Source organism: Pholcus phalangioides, unplaced genomic scaffold (genome assembly GCF_987345545.1).
Source record: "Pholcus phalangioides strain wild (caught in Gottingen) unplaced genomic scaffold, Ppha-v1.0 ptg000007l_1, whole genome shotgun sequence".
Classification (NCBI taxonomy): Eukaryota; Metazoa; Arthropoda; class Arachnida; order Araneae; family Pholcidae; genus Pholcus; species Pholcus phalangioides.
The window spans coordinates 28,065,116-28,092,730 of record NW_028301600.1 but is presented as its reverse complement, the minus strand read 5'-3'; the positions used below and the strand labels follow the sequence as shown (position 1 = coordinate 28,092,730).

The window sequence follows — 27,615 nt, the reverse complement described above, 5'->3', positions numbered from 1 at the left end:
GAAAAAAATGCCACATCAAATAATAAAATAAAGTTTTCTGGAATACAAATACAAGGCCACAACAGACAAAATGCCCAACGCATAGGCGGAGATAGACTTGGAAGTCTGGGGCGCACGGTCATTATTGCTGAGGGGGGCACGATGATGATGATGTCAATTCATCTATACATATATGCATTAGATCAGTGGACTTCACCTTTGATGCTGGGGGGATTGTCCCTCCGTATCTCCGCCCATGGCCCAACGAGGTAATTTTTGATTATGTTCGAATGTCCAAAGAAAAAATTTTGATAGTATCAAAATCATATGTATAAATTTTTTAAATATATATAAATAACATATATTTAAATACATATGTAAATTGTAAAAATTAAATTAAAAAAAACAACAATTTTTCTAATAAACGAGTCATAATTAATAAATCGGGAAACATTAGGAAACAGTGGCAGTATATCCCCCCCCCCCATAAGTTTGGGGCTGACAGGCCGAGACGATTCTTACCCTTTTTGTAATCTCTCAAGAAATTCACTATTGAGAGGCCAATGAAGAATCTGACAGGCGGGCCCTGTTTCTGGATGTGGGGGCCGTGACTGGCGTACTGGAGGAGGGGTAAATGAGGTTTTTTGCAGTAAAAAACGAAAACGAAACCACCGCCCTCCAGTGTATGCCTGCCTATGGTTAGGAAGGCAAAAAAAGCATCTTTTATTTTAGTTTCCAAGAAATTCAAGCATACGTTTTCATTAGTGCCCAATTCATATAATTAATTTTTTCACTCTTTTTCGATTGTCAAAAAAAGTGGAAAAAATATCGCGAAAATACCAAAAAATGCCCTAGGCTATGGTAATAATAATAAATATCAGGACACCCTGTATATTTATTATTATCATTATAGCATGCAAAAAGCACTGAAGAAGCTGGAAGTAGCAAAAGATAGTTGTTGTTGTCGGTTATGTCCTGTGCTGATTATCACGGACTTCCTCTTTCATTTCGATGACGGTGAGTTTGTTCCGTAGAAACGGAAAAAGTTAAAAAAAAAAACAAAAAAAAAACGAGAGTTATTATCACCAGCTTTATGAACAGTTGGCCGCTAAGTGTCACTCATATCTGTGTGTGTACAATATATGCGACAGGCACCATCACCGGTATGTCACGTTTCTCTCAAATTCATGCCTTATTATATTTCTAATTTTTTTAACAATTGCATTAATTTTTAATAATTATGAAATTTACATTTTCTCCCACTAAATCGAAAAATTAAAATTAATTTTTTTTTGTGTCGCTTCAATTATGTCGATACGACTAAATTCGGAAAATTTCAAATTAATAACAAAAAGATTCAAGTTTCTTAATTGAATTTATTTTTCAATTTTTTTTTCAATTTTTCTGAATTCAAGTTTAAATTTTAATATCGATTTTTTTTTCCATTTAAAACTAACCAATATTTACAACGTTAAAGTTGAAGAAAATGTATAAATTGATTTTTTTTAGGATTTTTTCAATTCAGTTTTTTTTTTCAATTTTTAACTTTGAATTTAAAATTAGGAAAAAAAACGTCGACATACATTTTCTTTTTCGTTTAAAACTAGCCACTATTATGAACTAAACTGTAATGCAGTGAAACATAAATTCAAATTTTAGCATGCTTATATACTGGATACAATGAAACCACGATACTCGATATAATGATAAATCCCTCTGCAATGATATTTTTCAAGGCTTATTTGAAAATGTCTATACTCTAATATTAAACTGCTGCCTCTCTATATAACGATAATTCTTTACAATAATATTTTTCATTGTCCGCAGAGTATCGTTGTATCGAAATTTAACTATATTATTTAAAATATGCAGGGTGATTCTAAATTCACGGGACAAACTTTAAGAGGTGATGTAAGATACCTAAATAAGCATTTTTAACCATAGAATGTGAGCCATTGTCACCAGTCGTGGGTGCATATGCACCTTCGGATTGGATTGGAGTTTGTTTCTTATTGGTGCAAGGACCATCACGGTTATGCTGCGCCAAATAATGATCAAATGGTACAATGACTTGTAGTAGAATTTGCGTTATCCAGGTTGCACCATGAGAAGGCCTACCGCATTACAATACCCTGCACCCTCAAATGGTTGATTGCACTTATTGCAACAAATCCGTCAGAAGAATATGATATATTTGCTTTTGGTGAAAAGTGCTGTTGTGCATTCTCTGAAAACACCCTCTACCGGTTGGGATTCGACCGCACATTCTGTGACCGAAAATGCTTGTTTAGGAGTTTTGTATCATCTCTTAAAGTTTGCCCCATGAATTTAGAATCACCTGTATAAAGTGGAATTAATTATTTGAAATTATTTTTTTTCACGAACATTCATGTCTTAATTTCGAAATTTTAAATTGGCAAAAAAAAAATTATACTCTTCCATGTCAGAGCTTTTTTTAAATTTCCTTTAGAAGATACTTTCAGACCCTTCGCGGCGGGGAACTTAAAGCAAGATCGCACCTTGATACAGGGGGCCTCACATCTTAATATTGCAATCCTAATATTGTAATTGACAACAATTACAGCAGGCTGACAGGAGCTCCTAGTACATATCTTTGCCCAGTACATGTGATATTGTATGATTGATGGCCCTGTACTATGGACATAAACGGCATGAACTCCTCCCCCCCCCCCAATATTTCCCACCGTTTCTGTAACCCCTATAGAAATATCGGGTTTTTTGGCCCCCACTCCCTAATATTTTCTACAGTTTTATGCCTATGCACTGTACCATGAAAGTTTCGCGAATTTCTCATTTTCATTGCGCCTGTACAATGGACTGCACCTGTAGCGAGAAAGCGATGCTAAGAAACATGCCAAGTATAACTCTAAATTATGTGCATAGACTATTTTGTGTAACTACGTGTTTTCATTCGTTTATTTTGAAATTCTAATTTCATACCCCGTGATTCTGAAATTTTAATTAATTTCCAAGGTTCAGCGTCATATTTTTTACGGTTTCTTAACATAGCATACAGTCTATTCTACAGGTGCATCATATCGCATAGATACTTCAAGACGAGCATTCAAATTTATTTAACGTGTTTAAATTCGTAAAGAAAAGAAATACAGTAGAACTATATATTAATTCAAACTTTGGATAATTCGAACTCTTACGAACTCTCCTTGGATTTTCCATCTAATTTAATGTCAAAATTTCTTGTTTAATTCGAATTTTTTTCGAATGTTTTGGATAATTCGAAGTTGGAAGGAAAAAATTATAATTCTTGTATGAGCAAATTTAGTTCAGAAAATTTCTACAAGAGGTCAGAAATTGTTTTTCTCAACCAATTTGTTAAACAAAAAAATTTTAAAGACTGATAAAAGTTTCAAAATTCAGTTTTTTTCCTCTATTCTTTCTTCGATAATTTAATGCCCATTTCACCATTGTTCAGCTGAAGTGCATCGAGAGAATGTGTACCTCTTGATACCATTTATGTTCTTCAACCTATAGATCAAAGTGCAAAATTCCAAAATCTGAATCTTTTTATAGTCAAAGTACAAATTGTAAAACGTTAATGAAAGTATATTTCCTTGATAGCATAAGAATGATACGCAAAATTTGGAAATAGTTCCCTAACACTTCCATGAAGTGTTAAATTACCGATTTGTAAATCAGACTTTGAGTATGGTCGAGAAATTCTACAGTGATGCTGATTCCAGAACAGAGGAATAATGTAGCAGCTAAGATCAATTACCAAATTTTATAAGTTATTATAAATTTGGGAAACAGTTTCGTAACCGATGATAAAATTTTAATAATTGATAATTAATATTCTATGTGAATGTCGATGATTAAGTTGCAATTTGTAGTCATTTTACTAGTTCAGGATAGAGTAACTGGATAATTCGAACTTTTTTCCAGTAACTTTGGACATAAAATTAACCAAGTTTGACTGTATCACACAAGGTTGAGTTTAGGATAATCTTATTCGCTCATTTTTCTTAATTACATGCAGGTCGATACGAGAAATGTAATCCAGAGTGAAAATCTAGCTGAGCTGAAAGACGTTCATGTTTGAAGCGAATATATTCTGAAATCTTTGTATATAAGATGTGCAACCGCTTTGAATCTGGAGATATGGCAAGTTCTAGCCTTCAAATGAATAATGAACTGTCACCTGGAAGCTTTTCCGAGACTTCACCTAAGCTTGTACTTGCACTTAAAAGAAATTTACATGAACAGAACCGTAAAAGCAAATCTTTTATGATAGATGATATACTTGGAAATGACAAACAATCAGGCAGTGACTCATCGACGCTTTCCGACACGGACAGTAATGATCTCTTTGGTAAACGCGATTCATTAGAACTCCGTCAAGAATGTTTGTCGGCAGATAATGGTAACGATGAAAAGAGAAATTCTTTCTCATCTTCATTTCAAAATCATAGCCTAGTCGTTCATCCAATGCCTACGAGGCCACCGCCACTTTTTCTATCACCACTCTGTGCTGGCTTCAGTCGATTCGGGATCGAATCGCCATTATTTTCTCCAACTAACACTTCACCTTTTGCGTTTCCGTCTGCCACCAACGTGTTGGTCAACGGCAGAGGTGAACCAGCTGTTCTCGTGCTGCGTAATGAACTCTTAAATTCTGAGGGTTTGGTACCGTCTTTGAACAAGTTGACTGGTCCAGTTGAAATGGATCCTAGAAAGTTTGGTTCTGCGAATGCAGCTTCTTCACGATCTTCAGCTAATCGCAGTTCTACGCAAGCCCACTGCTATCCGGTACAAAATATTCAAAGTCACAGCAATGGTAAGTTGATCACTAAATTCATTTTCTACTGCAGTGTTTCTTAAGCTTTTTTTCGCACATCGGCCCACTGTGTTATTCAGCCCCCCCCCCCACCCTCATCCAGGAGAGAGAAACTTTTACTTACTGAATTGATTTTTTTGCCTAAATTTAACCCTTACCATTATGAAAAAATGAAATAGCTATCATGAAAGTCTTTTGGTAGGTCCTTTTAATTCTAATTAAGGCCTAAAAACAAAAAATATATATTATTTTCAAAAAATTATCTTGTACATAACGGCTTAACCACCTCACATACAAGCTTTTGGCAACAAATTTGGATTATCTCTATTTGGCAAATCAGTGATAAATCTGGTAACCTTGTCCTAACATAACCGCAAGTTAGAAAGAGGAAAAAGGGGAAAGGAAAAAGTATAATACACTGCTGGCCACCGTAAATGCAACACCGTGAAGGAAGCATGCAAATAATATGAAATTTACAACATGCATTAGCGGAAGTGAGACATGCAAATGATTAGAATTTCAGCGCAGACGCACATCACGCGCGCCTGTGGCGCCACTTCAAAGCGCTATTTAAGGCTTGGAGATTTCGTCGATTTGAAGTACGGCAATTGTGTTTTTCTTGTGGTTTTTTCAAAAAAACGATCAATTATGCCTCGTAGAAAACAGCGATCATCTTTTGATCAAGTATCCGAGTTCAACAGAGGAAGGATAGTGGCCTACCGAGATTGTGGATTATCTTTCAGGGAAATCGGTAGTCGTGTTGGACGAAACCAAACAACTGTAATGCGGATATGTGATCGTTGGATGCAGGAGGGTACGACGGACCGACGTGTTCGATCGCATCCACCTCAGTGCACCACTTCACGTGATGACAGGCGTATTGTGCGTATGGCAGTGACGGATCGCTCAGCCACATCACGAACCATAGCACAGCACATTCAGTCTGTACCGCATCATCCAGTGTCTGCGCGTACCATTCGACGCCGTTTACAGCAGAGTGGTCTGTCCGCAAGACGTCCGTTGCTTCGTCTACCCTTGACGCAGAACCACAGACGTCTTTGCCGCCAATGGTGCGATGAAAGAAGGATGTGGACGGCACAATGGAATGAAATTGTCTTTACTGACGAGTCACGCTTCTGTCTGCAACACCACGATGGTCGGATTCGAGTCTGGAGACACCGTGGAGAGAGGATGCTGAACAGCTGCGTTATGCACCGCCACACTGGTCCTGCACCGGGTATTATGGTATGGGGCGGTATTGGATATCACTCTCGCACTCCTCTAGTACGCATTGCCGGTACTTTAAAAAGCCAGCGCTACATCTCCGAGGTGTTGGAGCCAGTTGTCCTTCCTTACCTTCAGGGCTTGCCCACAGCCATATTTCAACAGGATAATGCGCGACAACACGTGGCACGCATTGTCCAAAGGTTCTTCGTCAATCGCCAGATTGAATTGCTTCCCTGGCCAGCTCGCTCTCCGGATCTTTCGCCGATAGAAAACATGTGGTCCATGGTTGCTCAACGATTGACCCAGATTACATCCCCAGCTGCCACACCAGATCAACTTTGGCAACGCGTGGAAGCTGCTTGGTCTGCTGTACCCCAAGAACACATCCAAAGTCTCTTTGAATCAATGCCGAGGCGTGTGGCAGCGGTGATCTCCAACAATGGCGACTACTCTGGCTACTGATTTTGGCAGGAACCACACTTCCCAGAAGTCTATAAATTTAATCATTTGATGCTTGGTCAACATGTTATCTACAAAATAAATATTGTTGCGATATCTCTTGTCTTTCTTGGTGTTGCAATTTGGGTGGCCAGCAGTGTAGATAAGGTAGATAAGAGAGTTTTTCATAATCTTTTTTTCATCCTCACTCTGTGTTCTCTTTCACTCTTACATGTATATAGTAGAAAGATACACTATATGTGTGGGAAAAAAATAATTAATAGGGATATAGAAATAAAGGAGGGAAAGAAAAAGCAACTTCAGAGAGAGTTGATAGGGCTACTATAAAGCTTCGCGATGGTGAAAAAAGAGGAAAGAAAACACAGAGAACTTGTTAGAATTTATTCCAATCACGTTTGGACGTAATATTACGTCCGTGATCGTAAAAGGGTTAATTAACCCGGTGCTTGGAAGTTTCGTTAGCACCATACGCCTTTAGTAAAAATGAAAAATACCAATTCAAATACGTTGAATTTATATGAATAATGTATTGAATAATCATAATAATGAATTTTTAATTATTTTACCACAAAGAAAGCCATAATTTGTTTCATACATTTGTTAAGGAGCATTTTGTAAAATAAAAACGGTGTTTTACCGCATCACAAAAAGTGCAATGCAGTAAACACTTTTACAGGGGCGAAACATCTAACTGAATTTTATTAATTAACATTTAAAAAACTAATAGCCCCACGCTCTTGTGCCGTCATCTGGTTATCGTAAAATAGTTGCACAACCTAACCTTTTATATTTCCAAATACCAACACCCAACAATGTATGTAAGGGATGTTACGGAGGTTACCAACTTTTCAGTTGGTCGTACTTTAAAATACCGTCAGTACTGAAAAGATTAAAGTGAACAAAAACTTTACAGGTATAAAATTTACAGATAATAAAAATTTCCCAGCGGTCGAGCATCGGATCTCTGTGTTAAGAGTTTTAAGTTATCAGTGAGCTTCACTCTTGTAGGGTTCTATGAAGTGCGGTCTCAACATCAACCTCTCCCGCGGGAAAAATGATGCTCTGATGCCCGCACTTGACTAGTTTACATATTTACACATTCGCTATCGAAAATCATGGTACTGTACCAGATTCTATCGTTCTGCTGGGTTCTGAAAGTACGGTACTCTTACTTTTTTCCTATTTCTTAATATTTTAATTTTTTCACATCTCTTGGTGGTCTTAACCGACCGTCATTCTCACCCGTGCCCTTCCCCTTTAGAATATTTGAATATGGTCTGATTCTTTCATGACCGGCGTTAGCTGCATTATCCGGTTTAATCGACTCCGACTTGATTGTGTGCACCACGATCTGGTAGTTTTAATACAAGGTCGTGCCCCGAGGGGTCCTTGGAGCATGAAGAACTCCACAATGACCTTTCGTATCAATTTTATTAGCATCGGTCGTGGCAGGCTTGTAAGGGTCGAGTGCATTTAGTTTCCCAAACTTTGCATTCCACCGCCCCTTCATCAGCAATTTTTTTCCTCCCATCGCCCAACTCAAGTGAACCCATAGGATCCTATGTTAAGTCCCGTAGCTTCCATCGCCCACCAGGGGGCGATATTGCCGATTTTGGGAAACACTGTTCTATTGCAATGGTTCTCAAACTTTTGTCAACCACGGCTTTCTTGCCCTAATCAAATTTTTCCGCTGCTCCCTAGAACAGTCCCACAAAGAATCATCTTAAAGCCCACATCAATATCACCAGTTCACCTCGACGCACCTAAGGACAAATGCTGGTGACGCCCCTATGAGCCACGACGTAAACTTTGAGAGCCATGGTCTAATGCATGGTTTCCAACCTCTTTTGTCCCATCGCCCTCTTCTTGAGAAATTTTTTTCTCCCCATCGCCCCCAACGCTATGTAACCCATAGGATCCTATGTTATTATGTTATATCCGTAGCTTCCACCGCCCCCCCTGGAACATTTCATTGCCCCCAAGAGGGCGTTAACGCCCATGTTGGGAATCACTGGTCTAGTGCAGTGTTTCTTAACCTTTTTCAGCTCATGGCCCCCCCTATGGATCACATTTTTTTCTCGTGGTCCCCGTGTCCTATTCAGGGCACCCTCTACCCTCATCCAAGAGTGAGATACTTTCTATTTTTTCATTATGTGATGAAATTTTAATAAATCAGGTAAATCTCTAGAATCCTGGCTAGGCACGGATTCAAATGATGGATTATCATCTCTCCCAGGAGTCAAATTATATGGTAAAAAAGGATCTGTGTAAATACGGGACGATCCAACGAACATGCACGATAAATCGACTCTCCCAACACATCAACCTTTTCTCTGGCGGCCGTCCATACTTAGCTGGTACTAGATCTGGTACTATGATTTTCACATGTAAGCTGTTACATATGAAACATCATACATATGAAAATCATACATATGAAAATCATACATATGAAAATCATACATATGAAAATCATACATATGAAACATCTTACATATGAAAATCATAGTACCAGATCCCATATACTGCAGTCCCCCTCCCTCCATTATAGACTTGAAGACCCCTGGTCATGCCCGCATAGACCCAGGGTTAAGATGGCCCTAGTTCGGTAGCGAGTCAAAATCGGACGGGACATATGCGGACAACATGGAAATAGGGTCAAAATCGGACAAATTTTGCCGCGCCCTCGATGTTGGCGCTGTATCTCCCATTTGTTTCTCCAACCTGTTAAATGGCGACAAAATGGATACAACAAGAAGCCGGGTCAAAATCGGACAAATTTTGCCGAGCCGGCGATGTTGGCGGTTTATCCCTAATTTTTCCACCAAGCTGCTAAGTGGCGATTTTCTCTTTGATGGACATTATAAAGACATGCAGAGAAACTTTTGATGAAATTTGAACAATGAAAGACGTGAGTCGTCTACCAGTCGCCAGAACAAGTAAAAAAAAACCCGTCCTCTTTGAACCACTGACAAGTGATGGATTGCTACACGTAAAAAAAAAAAAAACGCCGACATAACCAACACTATAATAATAAATATATAGCTTCAGTAGAACTATTATTATTATTATCGGGCTCGGCGCGGAGGTGATCATAAGTCCTTATCCCGAGGGATTTCTATTCTAGGAAGGGTCTCTACAACTAATGTCGCCTGAGTATTATCAGCACAGTGCGTGGACTGCGGCATTGTCAAACCAATGGAAGTTGATTGTTTCATAAGAGGGAAAATTAGTAAAACCATACATAAGTTAATGAGCACTTATACGATCATATACATAAATGATATCGATTGATCGTACATGCAAGATATATCGTGGGAAAAGAAAAATAACTACATCAACTGAACTAAATTTAATCAATAAAAATCACGGCAACTCACAGATGCCACACGTGGATAGAAATATGATAATATAGAAAACATGCGAACTAGTTCGACAGAAACATTAAAAAAAGATTTTATTCTAATGAAGTGATCTAAAACTATGCACACACACACTTATTCCGATTACAGTCAATCCCGTTTTTAACGTTCCCGCTTAGTTCGACTTATTTCTGCGGTTTCAACTCTAAGTACAGTGGATCCCGCTTATAACATTTTTTCAAAAAACCTGTCACAAAAACATTGTAAGCGGGGAAATGCTTTTAATGGAAAATCTTAGAGCGAATTAGTGAGTTGGAAACTCCAGAATAAGTCGTACTAAGCGGGAAAACTATATAAGCAGGATCGACTGTAATTCTCATTAAGATTTCCCCATTTAAAGCGGTTCTCGCTTACAACGTTTTCCATGACAGTTTTTTGGAAAACGTTATAGGCGGGATCCACTGTATTATTTAATATTTATGCATTTGCATATAATAGGTGGTCTATCTTTGAGTTGAGCATAATGAATCGAAATGATAGATATCAATTAGATACATGCGATCTTCATGCTTAATTGATTCAGAATTGAAATTCTATTACTGTCTTATTAAGGATGGGACGAATAGTGATTTGAGCGAATAACCGAATACTCGGCGGCCGAATATGTATTTTCTTAAAATTCAACACAATCATAAATAAAATTGGTGTTTTTAATTGTAAATAAAATTATTTGTAAACTCAAATGATTGACATTGAATTTTAGTTATACTATACGTCCCACGTTTAAATAAACTTACCCGTTTTGTGGTCCAGGATTTTTTTATTGTTCTTGATTATGCTTGATAACTTGATTCACATTGCAGCTCTTATTGATGAACCATCATTAGTTACACTTGTCCGAAAATGGGTAAAGAGCACGAATAACTACATATACTAAGAAATTTATTTCAAATGCTCCAGAGGAGTATGGACCGGAGGAGGAGGCCGGACAACCTTTGCTTATATTCAACCGTTCGAGAAAAATTACTGGGGTCACTGGTCGAAAATCTGGGGTGAATGGCACCGAGACTACCTCAAATTACCAAGGACTAAGATCGGGAGTTTCGGAAGTGTTTCGAACCAGTAGGTACTCATCTTTGTTTTCAACAAATAAATTTGCTTTCTGTCGATTCTGCAGGTGTCGGATGCATGCCAAAAATTACCATGGGTGCTCAGAACCCACAGCACTGACTCGGATCTCCCCTGCTTTGTTATTAATTCAATAACTTAATTCGTTACAGATTAGGACTGCGAAGACCCATGAAATCTTTATAAGGGAGACTGACATGGTTTGCAGATATATGAATGCTATAGTTTTTGTTTGATTGCACAGTAAATTAACTATAAAGATGCTTGTGAAAAATTTTAGCTAATTATTATAGGTACACGGAAGACCCCAGTTCAGGAGAAGACTCCTTCTGTCCCAGTCTAGTTCAAACGGGAACTGTAAGTACATTGTGTGTGCAGTGAATTCCATTCAGTAGTGTACGGAAGATTTTCTCATGAGTGCGGGGGGGGGGGGTAAACTTTTTCTTCGTCGAAGGAGAATGATAGTTAACCTACAAAATAGGGTGGATAGATCTGTTGGCTTTACATGACAGTCTCGGTTTTTGTCCAATTCGGATCCCGCTTATAGCGTTTTTGAAGAAAGTCATAAAGAACTTTGAATAAACTAAAAACGCGCGAATTCCCTTAGAGAGAGACAGCCAGACTGGGGCAGACACAGGGAATGTCTAATTTCGTTAGAAGTGTTAAAATATCCTCTATAACACTGCTCAAAACAAAACAAAAATCAGTTTACCAAAGAAACTTCAACGGTTTTAGGGTAAAGGTTTTAGTGGGCTGCTGATTCCAAAACTGGTGTTGGTTTTGACGAAATGACTAGTTTTGAGATAGTACATATTCTCAACATTCCAATGCAGTCTGTAATCACTATTTTTTGCGGCAAATTTTTACTTTTGTGTTTTTTTATTTATTTTCCTAACTTATTCTCAATATTATTTCATTCATATCATTAAGGAAGCGTAATTTTCATATTTACGGAATAAATGCGATAAAAGTGAAATTAGCCGATGTAGATGAATAAATACGAAAATTTTGATTTTTATAACTTTTCCTCAAAATTTCGAACATTTACAATTTTAAGCGAAAATAGGTAGTGATTTTGCTGAGCAAAATGCTTTTGAATTCTAACTCGGGAATTAAGAGTTCAGTTGCCTTCCGTTTCTGAGTTCTATCCGAAAATTATGGATGTTATTGACTATTTATAAAAGGACCAAACTACTATATATCCATTCGCGCACGTTTTGCGCATCAAGTTAATTTTCTCATGAACGCAAAAGTCACAGCCATTTTTTTCGAAAAGACAGAAAAAAGTTTGACAGCAGCAGAAGAGTTTAAATACATTTATTTTTTACACGATATTCGACGCAACAAATTAACCTCTGCAGCATATACAGTGGTTTTATGCTGGGCCTATCTGACGCCGTGACAACACTTACATCAACTTTGCACCCAAATTTTGTACTTTGGGAAGAAGCTTTTCCAAGATAATATTTTTTGCAACGTTATGGCATGGTATGAAGTCATTGATAAATAGAATCATACTACTTTCAGTAGTCATCTAAAAGACTTCTGTTGATGGGCATGCACATGAAATTCTACTACCTACTTTGCAAAGGCAGTTATTCAAAGTCTTCGTAGTCCCGCTAATAGCAAGAATGCTGACACAGTCAACCTTCGGTTTACGAACGTCTCGGTTTGCGTTAAATTCGGTTTACCAACAACAAAAATTGATTCGGTTTACGAACACGCAAGCAGGAAAATATTTGACTAAATTCGAAATGATAATGGAGGAATTGAAGTGTCTACGGCCGCATTTCGATTTTTTCAAATACATTCCTCCGAATTCGACTCCTTTTATCCAGCTCATAGATCAGCATGTCATTTCAAATTTTGGGACGGTTTTCATCAAAGAAATTTTTGAAACACGTTTTGCAATAACCTCTGACACATATATAATTACTACTATATATTTCTAGAAACATCATTTTAATGTTCCACATTGCTCATAGAACTTATTGATGATGTTTGGCAGCAAGTGACTTATAAAATGAATTCGGTTTGGAACGCAAGGTAGCCAGATTGCTTTGCAGGCAGAAATTTCGAGAGCTTTGACACTGAGATTAATAGATGAAATTAATCAGACTAGACATGGGTACAGCTCTGCCCATGTATAGCATATATGCCCGTTTTCTCGTAAAGTCTGGATTTTCTCTGGAAAAAAGTGTTTTTAATGTCAGTATGATTATATTCCGATTCAATAGGTTTCGAGTTATTCACTTGAGCGTGAAAAAGTAAATACCATCTCCCATGGGGTCGGCAGCCGACATATATTGATTCTTCTTCAAACTTTCCAGGAACTTATTCTTCCCCCCTCACCTCATTCAACACATTTAGAAAATGTAGCTCGAAAAATCGCCAGAATCATTCGCCAATAAGTGTTAAATTATCGGTTAACATAAAATGTCCGATTTTGACCCGATCGCGACCAGAGAACGTACCTTAAAAATCGCCAGAATTACTCGCCAGTAACGTTTGATTATTGGTAAACATAAAATGTCCGCATATGTCCCGATTTCCGACATGTCCGCATATGTCTCGTCCGCTTTTAACCCCTAATCCCTAGTTCTATGGCGGATCTGATGAATTCTGAAAGTGGTAATATTTTTCAACCATGTGTTTCACTTTTAAAGCTTTTCTCTTTTTAGCTCCCTCACCACCTGTCGTGGATCAGCTTTCTTCTGATTTTCTCCCGTGGCCCCCCTAGAATATCCCAGAACCGCAAGGGGGCCATATGGCCCCAGGTTGAGAACCACTGGTCTAGTGTATTGTTTTGTCCAGGATATTTTGATAATATTGAGATAGCTAAGTGTATGACGTGGATCTTTCACTCTTTTTTTAGCTGTTCTGATTAATTTGTTTTTTAGATCGATATATTATGGTAACGCCAGGGCCGCAACTATGGGAGAGCAGGAAGATCTGATGCCCCGGGCTCTGGACCAGGAAGGGCACCAAGTTTACTCTTTTTCCGTTCAAAATAATGTGTAGGGATGCCAAATTTGACACTGCCCCGGGGGACAGAGTACATTTTCGTTTGTAGTTGCGGTCCTGGGGTGACGTATCAGTCAAACTCGGTTTTACGACATTGAAGATGTCTCGAAATTTTTCTGTTATAACTTAGATGTGATTACAACCAAGGTTGACGTTTGTAAGACTTTTTTTTGGGGAAAAGTATAAGCAGAGGCATTCAAATACTGGTGTGTGTGAAGTTCTTATTTCTTTATTTTCAGAACGACCATATTTGATCAAGAAAAATACGAGTAATTTTAAAAATTAATACGTGACATATCTCGCCGGTTCTCTCCAAACATATCTCCAAATGACGGCAAAATTAGCAAACATTGCTTAGGCCGGGATTACACTATAAAAGTTTGATAAAAGTTCGTTTATGAAACTTGAAAAATGCGACCAATAGGCGGATCAATTAAGTTCGTTCGAATGTTACAGATAACAGATGTGCTTATTGGTCACATAAAATTTTTTTTATCAAACTTTCACAGTGTAATACCATTCTTAGGCTGGTATTACACTATAAAAGTTTTGTAAAAGTTTTTTGATTAAACTTTTATAGTGTAATCCCGATCCCCCCCCCCCCCCCGTTCCAGACTCTGCCTCGAAGCTGGGTTGGAAGAGATCTCGGCAACGGGATAAGTCCAGTGGCAAAGTTCTGGCGTTCATTCATTCGGCCTTATAACCCTTGGCGAGAAATACGACGCTACAGCAAGTCTGCCAAAATATATTCTACGGGGATAAAAGAAACTCTTCAAACATAAATTTTGCAAATTGCCTTCATCTCTGATTTTAGTAAAAGACTTGGAAATTAAAACCAACTTCGTTAAAAAAAACGATACATTTTTATAGGAAAATGTCGTGAAGGACAAAATATGGAAATTTTTTGTATAATGGTCATGTCAATATAAGCAAGTCGGGGCTTCAAACATGTAATCAGTCTCTTTTTTAGATATAAATGTAACAGCAGACAAACATTCCATGGATGTGATCAGCTCTAATCTTAGAATTTCTTAAGAAAACGTCATTGTAAAACGGAAACAAAAGTGACGAAAACTTTGTCGTTATATTTAAGGTGGTTGCTTTTTATTGACGTTATAAGCAAGATTCATCAACATTATCATCTGTGGAATTCATTCCGGACCAGCAATTTTGACGTTACAGCCGAGGTGCCGTTATGACCGAGTTTAACTGCATATGAAATTTGAAAATGAAAAATTACGTTTTCTCATGCTCAAATTTGATCAAAAAATTAGGAAACTGCTCAGTATTCGAATCCTTTTGTAAATTTATTCTTCGTTCAACTCTACTTTTGTTTTTCCGTATAAAACGAATTCACATTTTTCGAATTTCCGGACATATATGGCATATCAAAGATACTCTCAGGTTGTGTAAAATGCATATGAGGAAGTCGATGGCACTTCCCTATGCGAGACCTATCAACGGCAGGCTGGTGGCAATGATTTCCGCGTAATGCATCCAGGAGTGTCCGACGGACGGAAGAACGTTTAGAAGATGTTGGACTCTAAGCGGAAGCCATTCTCTGCTGCTAGAGACAACTTTTCCTGTCTTCTCTGGAAATCGTACGGAGCTATCGAGGCCGGAAAACATTCACTTTTGACACTTCAGTTCAAGCCGCACCTTAAACTTTCTATGCGTATTTTCAAAAAATAACCCTTTTTCCTGTCAAAATCTGTTTTATTGTTGATGCTCCTTATTTTCGAATTCGACTGTTCCAAATCAACCGTGTACATACACTCTGTCCCAAAAGTTTATAGAATCTCGAAAAAGTTGTTTTTCAAAACGAATGAAAATAAATGCATGAACATTTAAAAACTATTGTATTGCAGACTAGATTGGCATTCAAAAACTCATTTGAAATAAAAAACAAATGTGTGTGTGCAAATGAAGACTGTTGTCCCAAAAGTTTATAGAATAATCAAATTCATTATACAGGGTTGCCTGTAAGTGCTAATGTGGCCTTTATGTCATAAATCGTCCGTCGTAGATGTATGATTCCAATTTAAAAATGCTCAAAAGTCGTTCAAAACTCCCTGTACCAGTTTTGAGAGTGAACATGCAGTGCTTCACAAAAAATCTAAGTTTTTATACGTTCCCCTTGTCCTCCAACTTCCAGTTACAAATTTGTTGCCCCGATTCTCTTCAAGCCAACAAAAAAAAAAAAAAAATGCGAAGTGCAAAATTCGCTAAGATATTTGCATTCAAAAATCGGAGAAAAGTTATGAAGGAACAGCAAAAAAACTGAAGAACAATGCTGCTTTCCCTCATTTCTATGCAGTCTTTTCCCAACTTTTCCCTGTTTTCTGAATTCAAATGTCTCAGCGAATTCCCACTTGGAAGAATTTTTTCATCTTATAGACAGAGCAACAACTTTCTAATTGGAAGTTAGAAGACGGGGGAACGTATAAAAATTTAGACTTTTTTATTTTGTTACACACTGTATTTTCACTCTAAAAACTGTACAGGGTAATTTTTGAACGCCCTTTGAGAATTTTTTTTTAATTGAAACTATACCTCTACGGCGAACGGTTGATGAGATAAAGGCCGCATTAGCACTTAGGGGCCGTTCAAGTATTACGTCAGCAAATTTTTAGCCATTTTTAACCCCCCCCCCCCCTGTCAGCAAGATTTCGTCAGAACTGCCCCCTACCTCCTAACACGTATTGGTGGGATCAGAAAAGTACGCGGGAGGGGGGCATAGAGGAGAGGAATCCCCCCTTCCCAGACGAAAAAAAAAAAGTTTTTTGATGTAAAAACATTAAAAAAAAATTTAAATTTCGAAAGAAAATACCTTTATATGTAATTATAATCGATTTCTGTTAATTTCAATGCTATTTGAAAAGTAAAAACTCAAAATTTCTCTTTAAGAAATTCATTGTGACCCACCCTTTAAGCCATACATGGTAAACCCTTGACCCGCGGACCAAATGTGGCCCCGAAGTTTATGTGATGTGGCTTGCCCCCTCAAACCCAATTTTGTAAAAATAAACTAAGCGATCTACAGATCGCTTAAATGACTCGTGGCACAATTCCAGAGCATTTAAGTAACCCGCGACACAGTTCCAGAACACTTAAACGATCCGTGGCAGATTTAGATTGTTCTCTGATTGTTCCCCGGTAAACTCAGTTTTTGTTTTAGTTCGACATTTCATAACTCTTCATGCCACCATCTGCTTTCAAAGCAAATTTACAGTATCATAATAATATATACGTTATCCATAGCGTGCGCGAACAACTAATAAGTGTGAATAAAAAAGACTGGAACATGCATATAAAAAGATGTGCATCATCAAAATGAAGCAATATACGATGCGATGTAAATGTAATGTGTTTATCTATTTTTCATGGTAAATCTTGCCCTAAGTTGCTCTCAACATTTTCATATTTAAAGTGGGAAAGTCATTTTACGGACACCCTGTATGCTTAAGAAAAGGTAAATTTCTACAAAACTAACAAATTAACAATGTGGGATGATACTTGTTATTTTTTATTGTAAAAATTCAGTGTGATTAAATGTATTGCACTAAAAAAGAAGTAGCAGTCAAAATGACTGCCAGCGGCCCTTATAGGTATAACGTATAGTCCGGTCCTTCTATTGTTAAGATCCCCTGGGCTTTTAAGACACTCAACATAAAATTAATTTCTGAATGACAGTTAATATCTCGCCGGAAATCCTGACTCCCAAAATTCTTCGGAGTGTTTCATGGGAACCGAAGATAACGCTTATCGAAAGCATTTGGAACCAATTAAAACCCATTATCTCAGTTTGCGGCTTCAACAACAAGTGAGGAAAGTGCTTACAAAGACCGGGTTATCAATATGTCAGATGGTGCTACTACCTGTTTGATTTGGCGCTACCGCGATTTCCTCCAGTTTTTTGATAATCGCAATATCCTCTTCATGCCACTTATTAATTTCATTTCCCGCTGCACTTAAAAGAGTAGTATAGTGCGAGAAAACAAAAAAACACCTATTATATATAATTAATTTCGTAAAGCGGAAATGCGTCAAAAAACAAGGCCTATTAAATTGAATGATTGAGCTATAATCTCACACCAATTAAATGAATAAACTATTATTTGATTAACAAAAAAAATCCCTGAAATTTTAAAGAAAAACTACTGATCTCTATTACTATATAGTGGGAAAGACATATGTTTAAATGATTATTATTTTTTAGATATTGCAGTTTGTCGGCAAATGATATGGAGGCACGCAATGCAAAGAAATCCTCCGAAGAGAAAAGGTGGACAAATTCGTTTTACGAGTTTGCAAACTGGAAAACTTGAGAAAACATTCGGTTCTCAAAAGTATCTATCACCTACTGAAAGAAAACAACTCGCATCACTTTTGAGGTTAACAGAACGACAGGTAAATTATGCACTATCTTCTACTATTTTCTAGTATAAACTATGCTATATACAGGGTGTCCATTCTTATCGTTGTCCAACAGCTATTTCCCGAACCGTTGGTTTTAGGAACAACTTTCAATTAGAAAAAATGTTTCAAATGATAACGTCCATCGTCTTATATGCCGTTCAAATGAAAAAATATGTATATATTAATAAAAAAGTTACAAAACTTGCATTTTTATACAGTCCCCTGTCTTTTAACTTCCAATTAGAAAGTTGTTGCCTGTCTCTCCTGAGTCCAACAAAAAAAAAAGTCAGTTTCTAACGAAGAAAGCGTCTTCAAAAAAAATTACCACTGATTCTACTAATTCAAATATGCCCAAAAATATAAATATCCAGCGGAATTATTAACATCCAACTCAAAAAGATATTGTAGATATTAATACTGTATTTTGAACGCCAATAGAGGCCAAGAATGAATTTAAAAACCCCCTATATAGAATAACGTCACTCAAACAAGACATGATCAAGTTAAGGTGACTGGAATAAGGATGTATCCAGTGACTGAATGAATGAATGAACGCCAGAACTTTGCCAGTGGACTTAACCCGTTGCAGATCTCTCTCTCTCTCTCTCTCTCCCCCCACCTGTATATATATATATATATACATATACACACACACACACACACACACACACACACACACTGGTGTAAGAAATTCAGAGAATTTGCAGACCTGGTCGATTATCCCTAGAAATACTGTACCGATTTTAACGAAATTTGATATGTACATACATTGATACAATACAAAACAAATAACCATTCAATAATATTATAATACACATACGCATGATCGTGCGTAACACTCGTTGGAGTCGGAAGGTATAAAACAGCGGTTGCAGAATAAACAAAAAAATGGGTTAATAGGGGGTATGGTACCCTCTTACAGATATACAGGTCTCGCTGCGTGATTTCATACTTGAAATAAGGCAGTTTATCATTTCCTGTGGCAATTGGTCCCACTCGTTCAGCAACGCTGTTTTCATTCCCTGGATGGTTCCCGGAGGGGGTTTGCGAGTTGCAATTGCCCTCCCCAGACATGCTCTATAGGGTTAAGGGCTGGAGATCTGGCTGGCCAATCCATCCGGCGAATATCCTCACTCTCTAGAAAATCGTCGAGCAGAAGAGCTCTATGTGGCCTCGCGTTATCGTCCATTAAAATGAACTCAGGGCCAACTGCACCCCTGAAAAGACGAACATAGGGCTCCAAGACCTCATCCCTATACCTCACACCAGTCACAGTGCCTCTTTCAAAGGCATGGAGAGGTGTGCGGCCATCCAACATGATGCCTGCCCAGACCATTAAACCTCCTCCGCCATAATGGTCGATTTCGCGGATATTGGAGGGTAGGTAGCGGGTCCCTGGTTCTCTCCATATGAACGTACGGCGAGAATCGGTGCTTAGGCTGAACCGGGACTCATCAGTGAAGAGAACGATCCATACTCCAATCTCTATGCTCTCTGCACCATGATAAACGGATTCTCCTGTCCGTAGAAGTGAGCGGGACGCAAACAGCAGGTCTTCTTGCAAATAACCCTCTCTCATGAAGTCTTTTGGAAACAGTCACCCTTGATTCACGGGTTCCTGTGGCTGCACACAAGTCACGAGAGAGCTGAGAAGCTGTAGCACTCCTGTTACTCCTCGCTATAATCGACAAATGGCGATCTTCTCTGGCCGTCGTGGCTCTTGGACGACCTTGCCCAGGCTTTCTCTCGATGGATCCGGTATCCTGGAACTGTTTCCATAAGTTACACACGACGCTGGGCGTTAAATTGAACTCTCTACAGTTAAATTGTTTCTCTACTGGCTCCGCCTACACACACGTGTACGCTTACGTATTTCACGTATAAGATTTGCATTTTTGTCTAAAAGCAGTGGTTTTACATTCAGTTCAGTTCTTTTCATGAAATTCGATAAAATATGCAAATTCTCTTAATTTATTTCACCAGTGTATATCCAGTGGCCATAGATCAAGTATAGCACAGACAAAGAGAGAGAGAGAGAGAAATAACTAGTTTCTAGAAGAAAGAGCTGGAAGAAAGAAAGAAAAATAAAGTGAAAAACAGTTTTTTTGTAGATATCGCCTAGAAAACGCCATAGGCGAAGAGTAGCCAACTGTTATTATTTTTAATAATTTTTGCAGCTTTAATAATTGCATTCCGCCTCTAATATTTTTGTTTTTATGTGTTTCTAGGTGAGATTAATGCACTAGATATTTTTCAAAATTTTTTGAGGATGACACCTTAGAACCCTTTCCTTGTAAGTGCAATATTCGCTGTGGTATTCGAATTCGAAAATCGGAGAAAAAGAGGGAAAGATCAGCATATACACAGTATATAAATAAGGGAAACGAGAAAGAGCGTGTTCTTTCCCCTTTTTTCTCTGGTTTTTGAATTAAAATATCTCAACGAATATTCCACTTAGAAACATCGGAATTTTTGTTCGCTTTAGGAGAGACAGGGAAACAACTTTCTAATTGAAAGTTAGAGAACTATATAAAAATTTAAATTTTGTAACTTTTTTATTAATACCTTTTTTCATTTGAACGACATTTAAGATGATGGACTTCATTTGAAACACTTTTTGCTAATTGAAAGTGTCTCTAAAACCAACGATTCAGGAAGGAGTCATTGGATAATGATAATAGTGAACACCCTGTATATATTATTATATATTAATTTTGAAAATTGATTATTTCAAACAAGAACATAGTTATTCCAATTAGCAGCAAAATCAGTTTACTTATTTTCTAACTTTTTCTAACTTAACTATTGCAAGAGCTCTGTATAAGAGCCGCTTTTGTGGTTTTAATTTTCGTGTGACCACAATATAAATTTTTTTACGTAAAATTATGCAGTAATAATTTTATTTCGAACAGGTAAAAACATGGTTTCAAAATCGAAGGGCTAAATGGAGACGTCTCAGACAGGTAAGAAATATTTCAAATATGTAAATTTAATAAATTTGATAAGTAATGACATTAAAATCATGGGATTTTTTCAATAAACAGAAAATTTGTACGAAGGTGTGTGTGTGTGTGTGATGTCACTCTCCGCTCTTCATACGAAGATTTCAACAGCTGGCTTATGCGAAGATAAATCCAGGAAAGAAAGTTCAATTGCCTCTGCGGAGAATCGAACCCACGTCCTATAGAAGATGAGGAATTGGCTTCGATTCCAATTCAAAATTCAACTGCCTCTCGAATTGGAATCGAAGCCACGTTCTCATCTTCTATAGAAAGTGGGTTCGATTCCCCAGTAGAGGTTTTTCTTTGCTGGATTTATCTTCGCATCAGCTAGCTGTTGAAACCTTCGTAAAAATTTTGTTGCCAAAATAGTTACATTTGCAACCGATAGGTGGTTCAGCAGCGGCCCTGAAGCTACTGCTACTAAACCATACATGTACCTCGTCCATATTCCTCTGCGGATCCTCTAACGAATTGGTACATGTTGTAGAATGTGCGTGTACGTGTAGTGAAACCTGACGTAAAGTTTGTTTCTGTGTTAAGCTTGTTATGTGCAGTGCTGCCATCTGCTACCAGTTTTTTCTAACTATGAGTGAATGTAATGATTGAATAATTGTATCATTGTAGGCCTGTTGCTCTCTGTGGGCGAGACTTTTCAATGCGGAGATCGACTTGCATTTGCGCCTCGAAGTTGGGAACCACAGGAAACCAACTTCAGCCGACACCACTTCGGTGATGGTGGGGTTCGAACCCGGATCCTCAGCGGTTCCGGAGGCGTAATTACACTCCCTACTTTCATAGTAACGCAGGAAGCATTAGCACGCCGGTGATTGGTTACTGCGCGCAAAAAAAGCTAGTAAGACGTCATGAGAGGCGGAGTTTTGGGCGAAACTGAATTTCAAAGCTAATTAACGAAAAATGAAAGAATTTTTTATTGAATCAGTAAATAATAAAATAGTGCCACCGGTGTTTAAATAGTGCCGCACGTCACTATTTAAACACCTCTGGCTATGCCCAAACTCATAGAGAAAGGAAGTAGCCTACTGTATTATAATTCAGCGTCGCCTGGGGGGCAGTCCAATGGTTAGGGAGCTAGCTTCTGACTATGCAGATCTGGGTTCGGGCATGAATGTTTGCTAACACACTAACAAATTCCCTGGACAGACCGTAAAAATCTCTGAAGAATACGTAATGATCGCATTATAAAAAAAAACATTATATTTATATTATTCATATATATATACAGGGTGCATCGCTACCATCCCGTACAGCATTTTACTGGCGATTCGTTTATCTTTTCTTTCTTTCAAACCGAACAAACTCCAATCTATCGCCATGAGCAGTTCACTACCGAGTGAGTTGTGCCGAAAGTATGAGTGTGTGTTCCTAACAGTTTAAGCGCGTATATAGTGTTGCGTGTGATCACTCTGTCACACAGAGTGACAGAGTGATCACACGCACTTCTGATGCCAACAGAAAAAATTCCACATTTCAAAGTGCAATATTCACTGACATATTTGAATTTTAAAAAAACGGAGAAAATTTTTGGGAAAAAACAGCATAAATCGTATTATCCGCTGTTTTTTTAATATTAGGCAACCCCTAGCTACATGAATGATGCATTTGAGTTCTACACATTATTTGGATACTTTTTCCAATTGAAAGTATGCCTATCTAGGATCAACGGTTCGCAAGTAAAATGTGGTGCATGCTGGTAGCTATGCACCCTGTATAACCACAAGGTATGATTCTTTCCTTTACGATATAAATTGTTGATGTGCCCATGGTCCCCAAATGGGTGAGGCTGACCGGGGTTGGAGGGCCTTGACAATTCTTGTCATATTTCAATTTTTCACACTGTAAATTTACTATGTAGGGGCCCGTGAAAAGTCTGGCTAGAGGCCCGCCAAAGATCTCAAACTAGGAGCTCTTCTGCAGGATGTGGGGGGCCATGAATGTGCCACCTATCGGCAACAAATAATTGTGCCAGTACAATTTTTCGTTATTAAAAAAAATCCCATGTCTTTCTGCGTGACCCACATCCCGTTATTGTTAAAATTTTTATAAGCCTCCCAATCAAAAAAACAAGTCAAATTTGTTATAAAATTTACGCCACTCTTTTTTTCCTACATGCATCCGTAAGAGCGGTATTCATCGTCGTGGTTAAAACTATTGTCACAATATTTTGATAAGAGATCCACACGGATTGGTTAAATTCAGGTTTTTAACCAATCTATGTTGATCTCTTATACAAAAATTGTGATTACCATGTCGGTGAATACGGCACTAAATGGAATAATCCGTGAATGGTGAGTGTCCCTTATCACGGAGATATCCGCTTGTATACGTGAAAACCCGTTTCTTTATCGATGCGACGTTTTACAAGAAAGGAAGTATTACAAGAAAATTTACGGAGAATGTGTGTGTGTATATGCGTTAAACCAAAAGAAATTATTTTAGCAGTCTTGCTTATACAGATGGTAACGAAAATTGCACATGCAGTGTGATGGAGTACAGAATCAGGATATATATTGAAGGGGAAATAAGGGGAAAATAGATTTTTCAAAAATGACTTCAAAAAATATTTCATTTAATTGCAAATCAAATACAAAAAAATTTGTGTCAATCAGTTAATTATTTCTTTTATACTTTCATAACAAAAGAAAGAAGTAATGAATGTAAAAGTGCAGTAAAACCCCTCTCAACCCTCTTGAAGGGCAAAATAATTATTTTCCCGTGTATAGTAATAGTTTTCAAACCTCTGATTTTTTAGGTCACCCCTCTTTCACGAACGAATTTTTTTGTCCCAAAAGCTAATTAAAGAGTTAAGACCGCTACACACTACTCTGACGTGATGTGGTCCACGTCACATCAGAGTAGTGCATAGCGGCATTTACTCTTTAACCAGCTTTGGTCTGATGCTACGCAGAGTGAACTGCGACTGAGATCTGCCAAACGAAAGGGGGTGATAGACGAGCATAAGTGGAACATAAAACACCATAGCAACCCCGTCCTATCTCCAACCGTTTTCGAGTTATCGTGGATAAATGGATTATGGAAGATGCATCAAATCGTAAAAAATCTTAAATTTGTGAATTTTCTGAAAGACCTACAGCAAACTAAGGACATATTTGTAAAGAGAAGAAAGAATCCTATAAGGTGACACCACCTCTATCAAAATATCGGGATTTAATGGCGAGCTACAAGCGGTGAGAGATTGACAAAGTACAAAATCGAATTGTCGCCAAAATCTACTAAAACGTCTACTTCGGCAAACGCTGATTTCAGTGATGTATTGCAAACAAAAGGCTGAATTTCCCCTGAACTAGTACACCAATACTGTCTGCTGTAAGCTCTTTCGAAAGCCGGTGGAATGGGCAAGTTTTTATTAAATTTGATAGATTATAACTAGAAGGGTGTTGCGGTATTTCACTAACATGTGCTTATAGTTTGCATGTAGGTTTTTCAGCAACTCCAAAAATTTGGGTTTTTTAAGATATTTGACGCATTCCTTTCATAATCCATTATCCCACCATAACTTGAAAACGGTGAAAGATAGGACAGGGTTGCCATATTTTTTTTTGTTCTACTTGGGCTCGTCTATCAGGGCCGTCTTAAGAGCATCATGGGCCCCCGGCCCAAGTGATTTTTCGGAGGCCCTTACTTGGCCAATTCTCGAACAATTCAACTACCCAACTACCTCTAATTTCTCCGAGGCCCCTTTTCTCTTGAGGCGCCCGGGTGAGCCCATGCGTTAAGACGGCACTGTCGTCTATCACCCACTTTCTTTAGGCAGATTAGTCGCAGTTCACCCTGTATAAAAGGAATGCTTGCGCGTAACATACATGTATGATCAGGGCCGCAACTAGGGGAAAACAGGCGGGTCTCGTGCCCCGGGTGCTAAACCCAAGGGGGCGAAAATTTCATTCTGAAACCTCTCCTTCAATATTACAAGGGGGCGTCAAAATTCGCGATTGCCCGGGTGACCAAGCATCTAGTTGCGGCCTTGTGTATAATGTAAAAATGAAAAACTGAAGGAAATAATCGAATGACAGAAAATAATCAAAATATAAATTTGTGAAAAATCCCTTATGATCCAGCTACTTTCAATGAGTAACTGAAAAATTAATGCTCACTATATCGCCAATATGTTTCTGAATTTTTGCGACATTCAACTGGAATTTTTATATAAGTTGCACTATATATCTGGCAACTGAGTTATGAAAAAATAAAACATTCCTACGCGCATACGTAATTGAAAATTACTTACTTAAAATGCTCATATCCCATAAATACAAAAAAAAATTGTTACACTATAAATTTCTTTAAAGTGTGTCTCATGTATAGTGTCAAATTTTCTGAAAGTTTCATACAAAATGGACGAAAACTCTGCATGTTATAAGCAATACACATGCGATGAAAATTGAAAGTTTTACAAGAAAAAAAATATTTATATCTTCGTGAATACGTGTTATTTTTTCATGAAAATGCACACAAGTCACAAAGCAAGTAAAATGTTCTGTGTGTGAGAAGTTATAAATCATTTGCAACTTTTATGGTACACAGGGGGTTGAACTTTTTTTTTCATTTTTTGTTGGTATCCTAAAAACATTATCTGCACTGGAAAGTGCGAGCAAGTTTTTTGTTTGTGCGATCTTGAATTGCAGAACAGTGTGAAGCCATAGCTCATTTGCTTAAAACTGTCGGGCGGTCATAATAAAGTGGCCATTCAGTGTGTATGAAAATCTAAGGTGCCTAGAGAGACAGGCAAACTCACTATCGTTCTCATCGTGGAGCGGTAAAACCAGTTTCTTGTTCAAAGTGACACCTAATCATTAAAAAAAAGCAGGGTAGGGAGCAGTGATTAGCTATAGTGATAATGCTGACATCACACTTCGCTCAAAGATGGCGGATAAATCAGCCTGGGGTACCAGAGCCCTATGCAATATATTTTTTATGCCTCGCCTAGCAAGGGGGGAAAAACTAACGCTGAGATAAAGGGAAAAAATCAATTTTCTTTCATGGGGTTAGCAATGAAGAGTTCCAAAAGGGGAAAGAGCTGAAATGTGTATTTCTTCCACCTACTCTAAGCTAAGATACCTCACCCCTGTAAGGGATGGGGTTCTATTTGATACCTTAAGTAATAATTATGTAAGAATCAAAATTTGTTAAACATTTGTTTCTATCTGGAATGAGAAATTTCTGTAGAAAAAGTTAACTTTCCCATGTTTATTTTTTTATAGGAGCGAAGAGATATGAAGAATCAAGCTGGAATCACCAATGAGATTTCTAATACAGAAAGACCAGAACCCAAGTCTGCAGATTCTCAAAATTTACTAAAAGTGAGTTCTGAACCAAAGATGAAAATAAGTATATTTCATGATAAAATTGATTCAATTCAAGTATGATTTCAATTAGAAAAAATAAAGGTTTTTTTCATGCAAAAATAGGAATTTTTTTCCAAAGCTTAAAGTTTATAATTGCAAATTAAATGATAACATTAATGCTCCATGAACCAACATTGTTGTTCTTCATCTAATCACATCATCCACATTTTATGTAATACCCTAATTTACCAGGCATATGTAGTTTTGACATTCCAAACTCTCTCAGATGTATACAACTATTGATTGATAATATTAAACATGAATGCAGGGTGCTTTAAGAATCAACTGAATGAGAACGCTTTACCTAAAAATTTCAGCATTAAGCATTAAAATATCATTTTTTTTCAACAATGCAAAAAAAAAAACCTCAAGTTTGGTTTTCTAGGGTGGCCATGAAATAACTTTCCCTGTTTGGAGGCATCTGTAGCTAAAACTAATGAATGAAATGAAACAAAGCTTCATGTACAGACTGTGGAAAGCATGGGGGAAAGGAATTTGACTATGGGGGTTAAACCCACCTAGCATAAAAATGATTGAGACCAAGCATTGTCTTTTTCAGGAATGACAAAATTTTGCAGCATTTGCAGCTAATTTTTACCAGTAACAGTATAGGTGATAGGACCTGTACTCGGTACTGTACCTGTTTTCAAAAAGTATGGTCCTGTTATGAAATTGGCCAGGAATTTGCACAACACGGTTACTTTTTGAGAATGCAGTGGAAGTTCTTGGATCACTGTGGGTTGTTCGGATGCCCGAATTTGGCAGATGTGTGTATTGACTGATCCATTCAGATTAAACTGAGCTTCACTTCCCACAAT

At 37.7% G+C, this 27,615-nt stretch overlaps 1 protein-coding gene across 1 annotated transcript; it reads left to right on the top strand.

Moving 5' to 3' along the window:
• The first annotated feature begins 1,064 nt into the window (after positions 1-1,064).
• On the top strand, positions 1,065-26,827 carry LOC149085139 (hematopoietically-expressed homeobox protein HHEX-like). Its single transcript, XM_089232967.1, has 5 exons — positions 1,065-1,142; positions 3,998-4,795; positions 18,212-18,402; positions 21,324-21,374; positions 26,654-26,827. Exons 2-5 carry the CDS (start codon positions 4,093-4,095, stop codon positions 26,816-26,818), a joined length of 1,110 nt encoding a protein of 369 aa, XP_089089093.1. The 5' UTR covers positions 1,065-1,142; positions 3,998-4,092; the 3' UTR covers positions 26,819-26,827.
• Positions 26,828-27,615: the final 788 nt, after the last annotated feature.

Coding starts and splice junctions, on each gene's coding strand:
- LOC149085139 (XM_089232967.1), top strand. CDS start 4,093: ATGTGCAACCGCTTTGAATCTGGAGATATGGCAAGTTCTAGCCTTCAA. Junction 4,796..18,211: donor TATTCAAAGTCACAGCAATG/GTAAGTTGATCA, acceptor ATTATTTTTTAG/ATATTGCAGTTTGTCGGCAA. Junction 18,403..21,323: donor TGAGGTTAACAGAACGACAG/GTAAATTATGCA, acceptor TATTTCGAACAG/GTAAAAACATGGTTTCAAAA.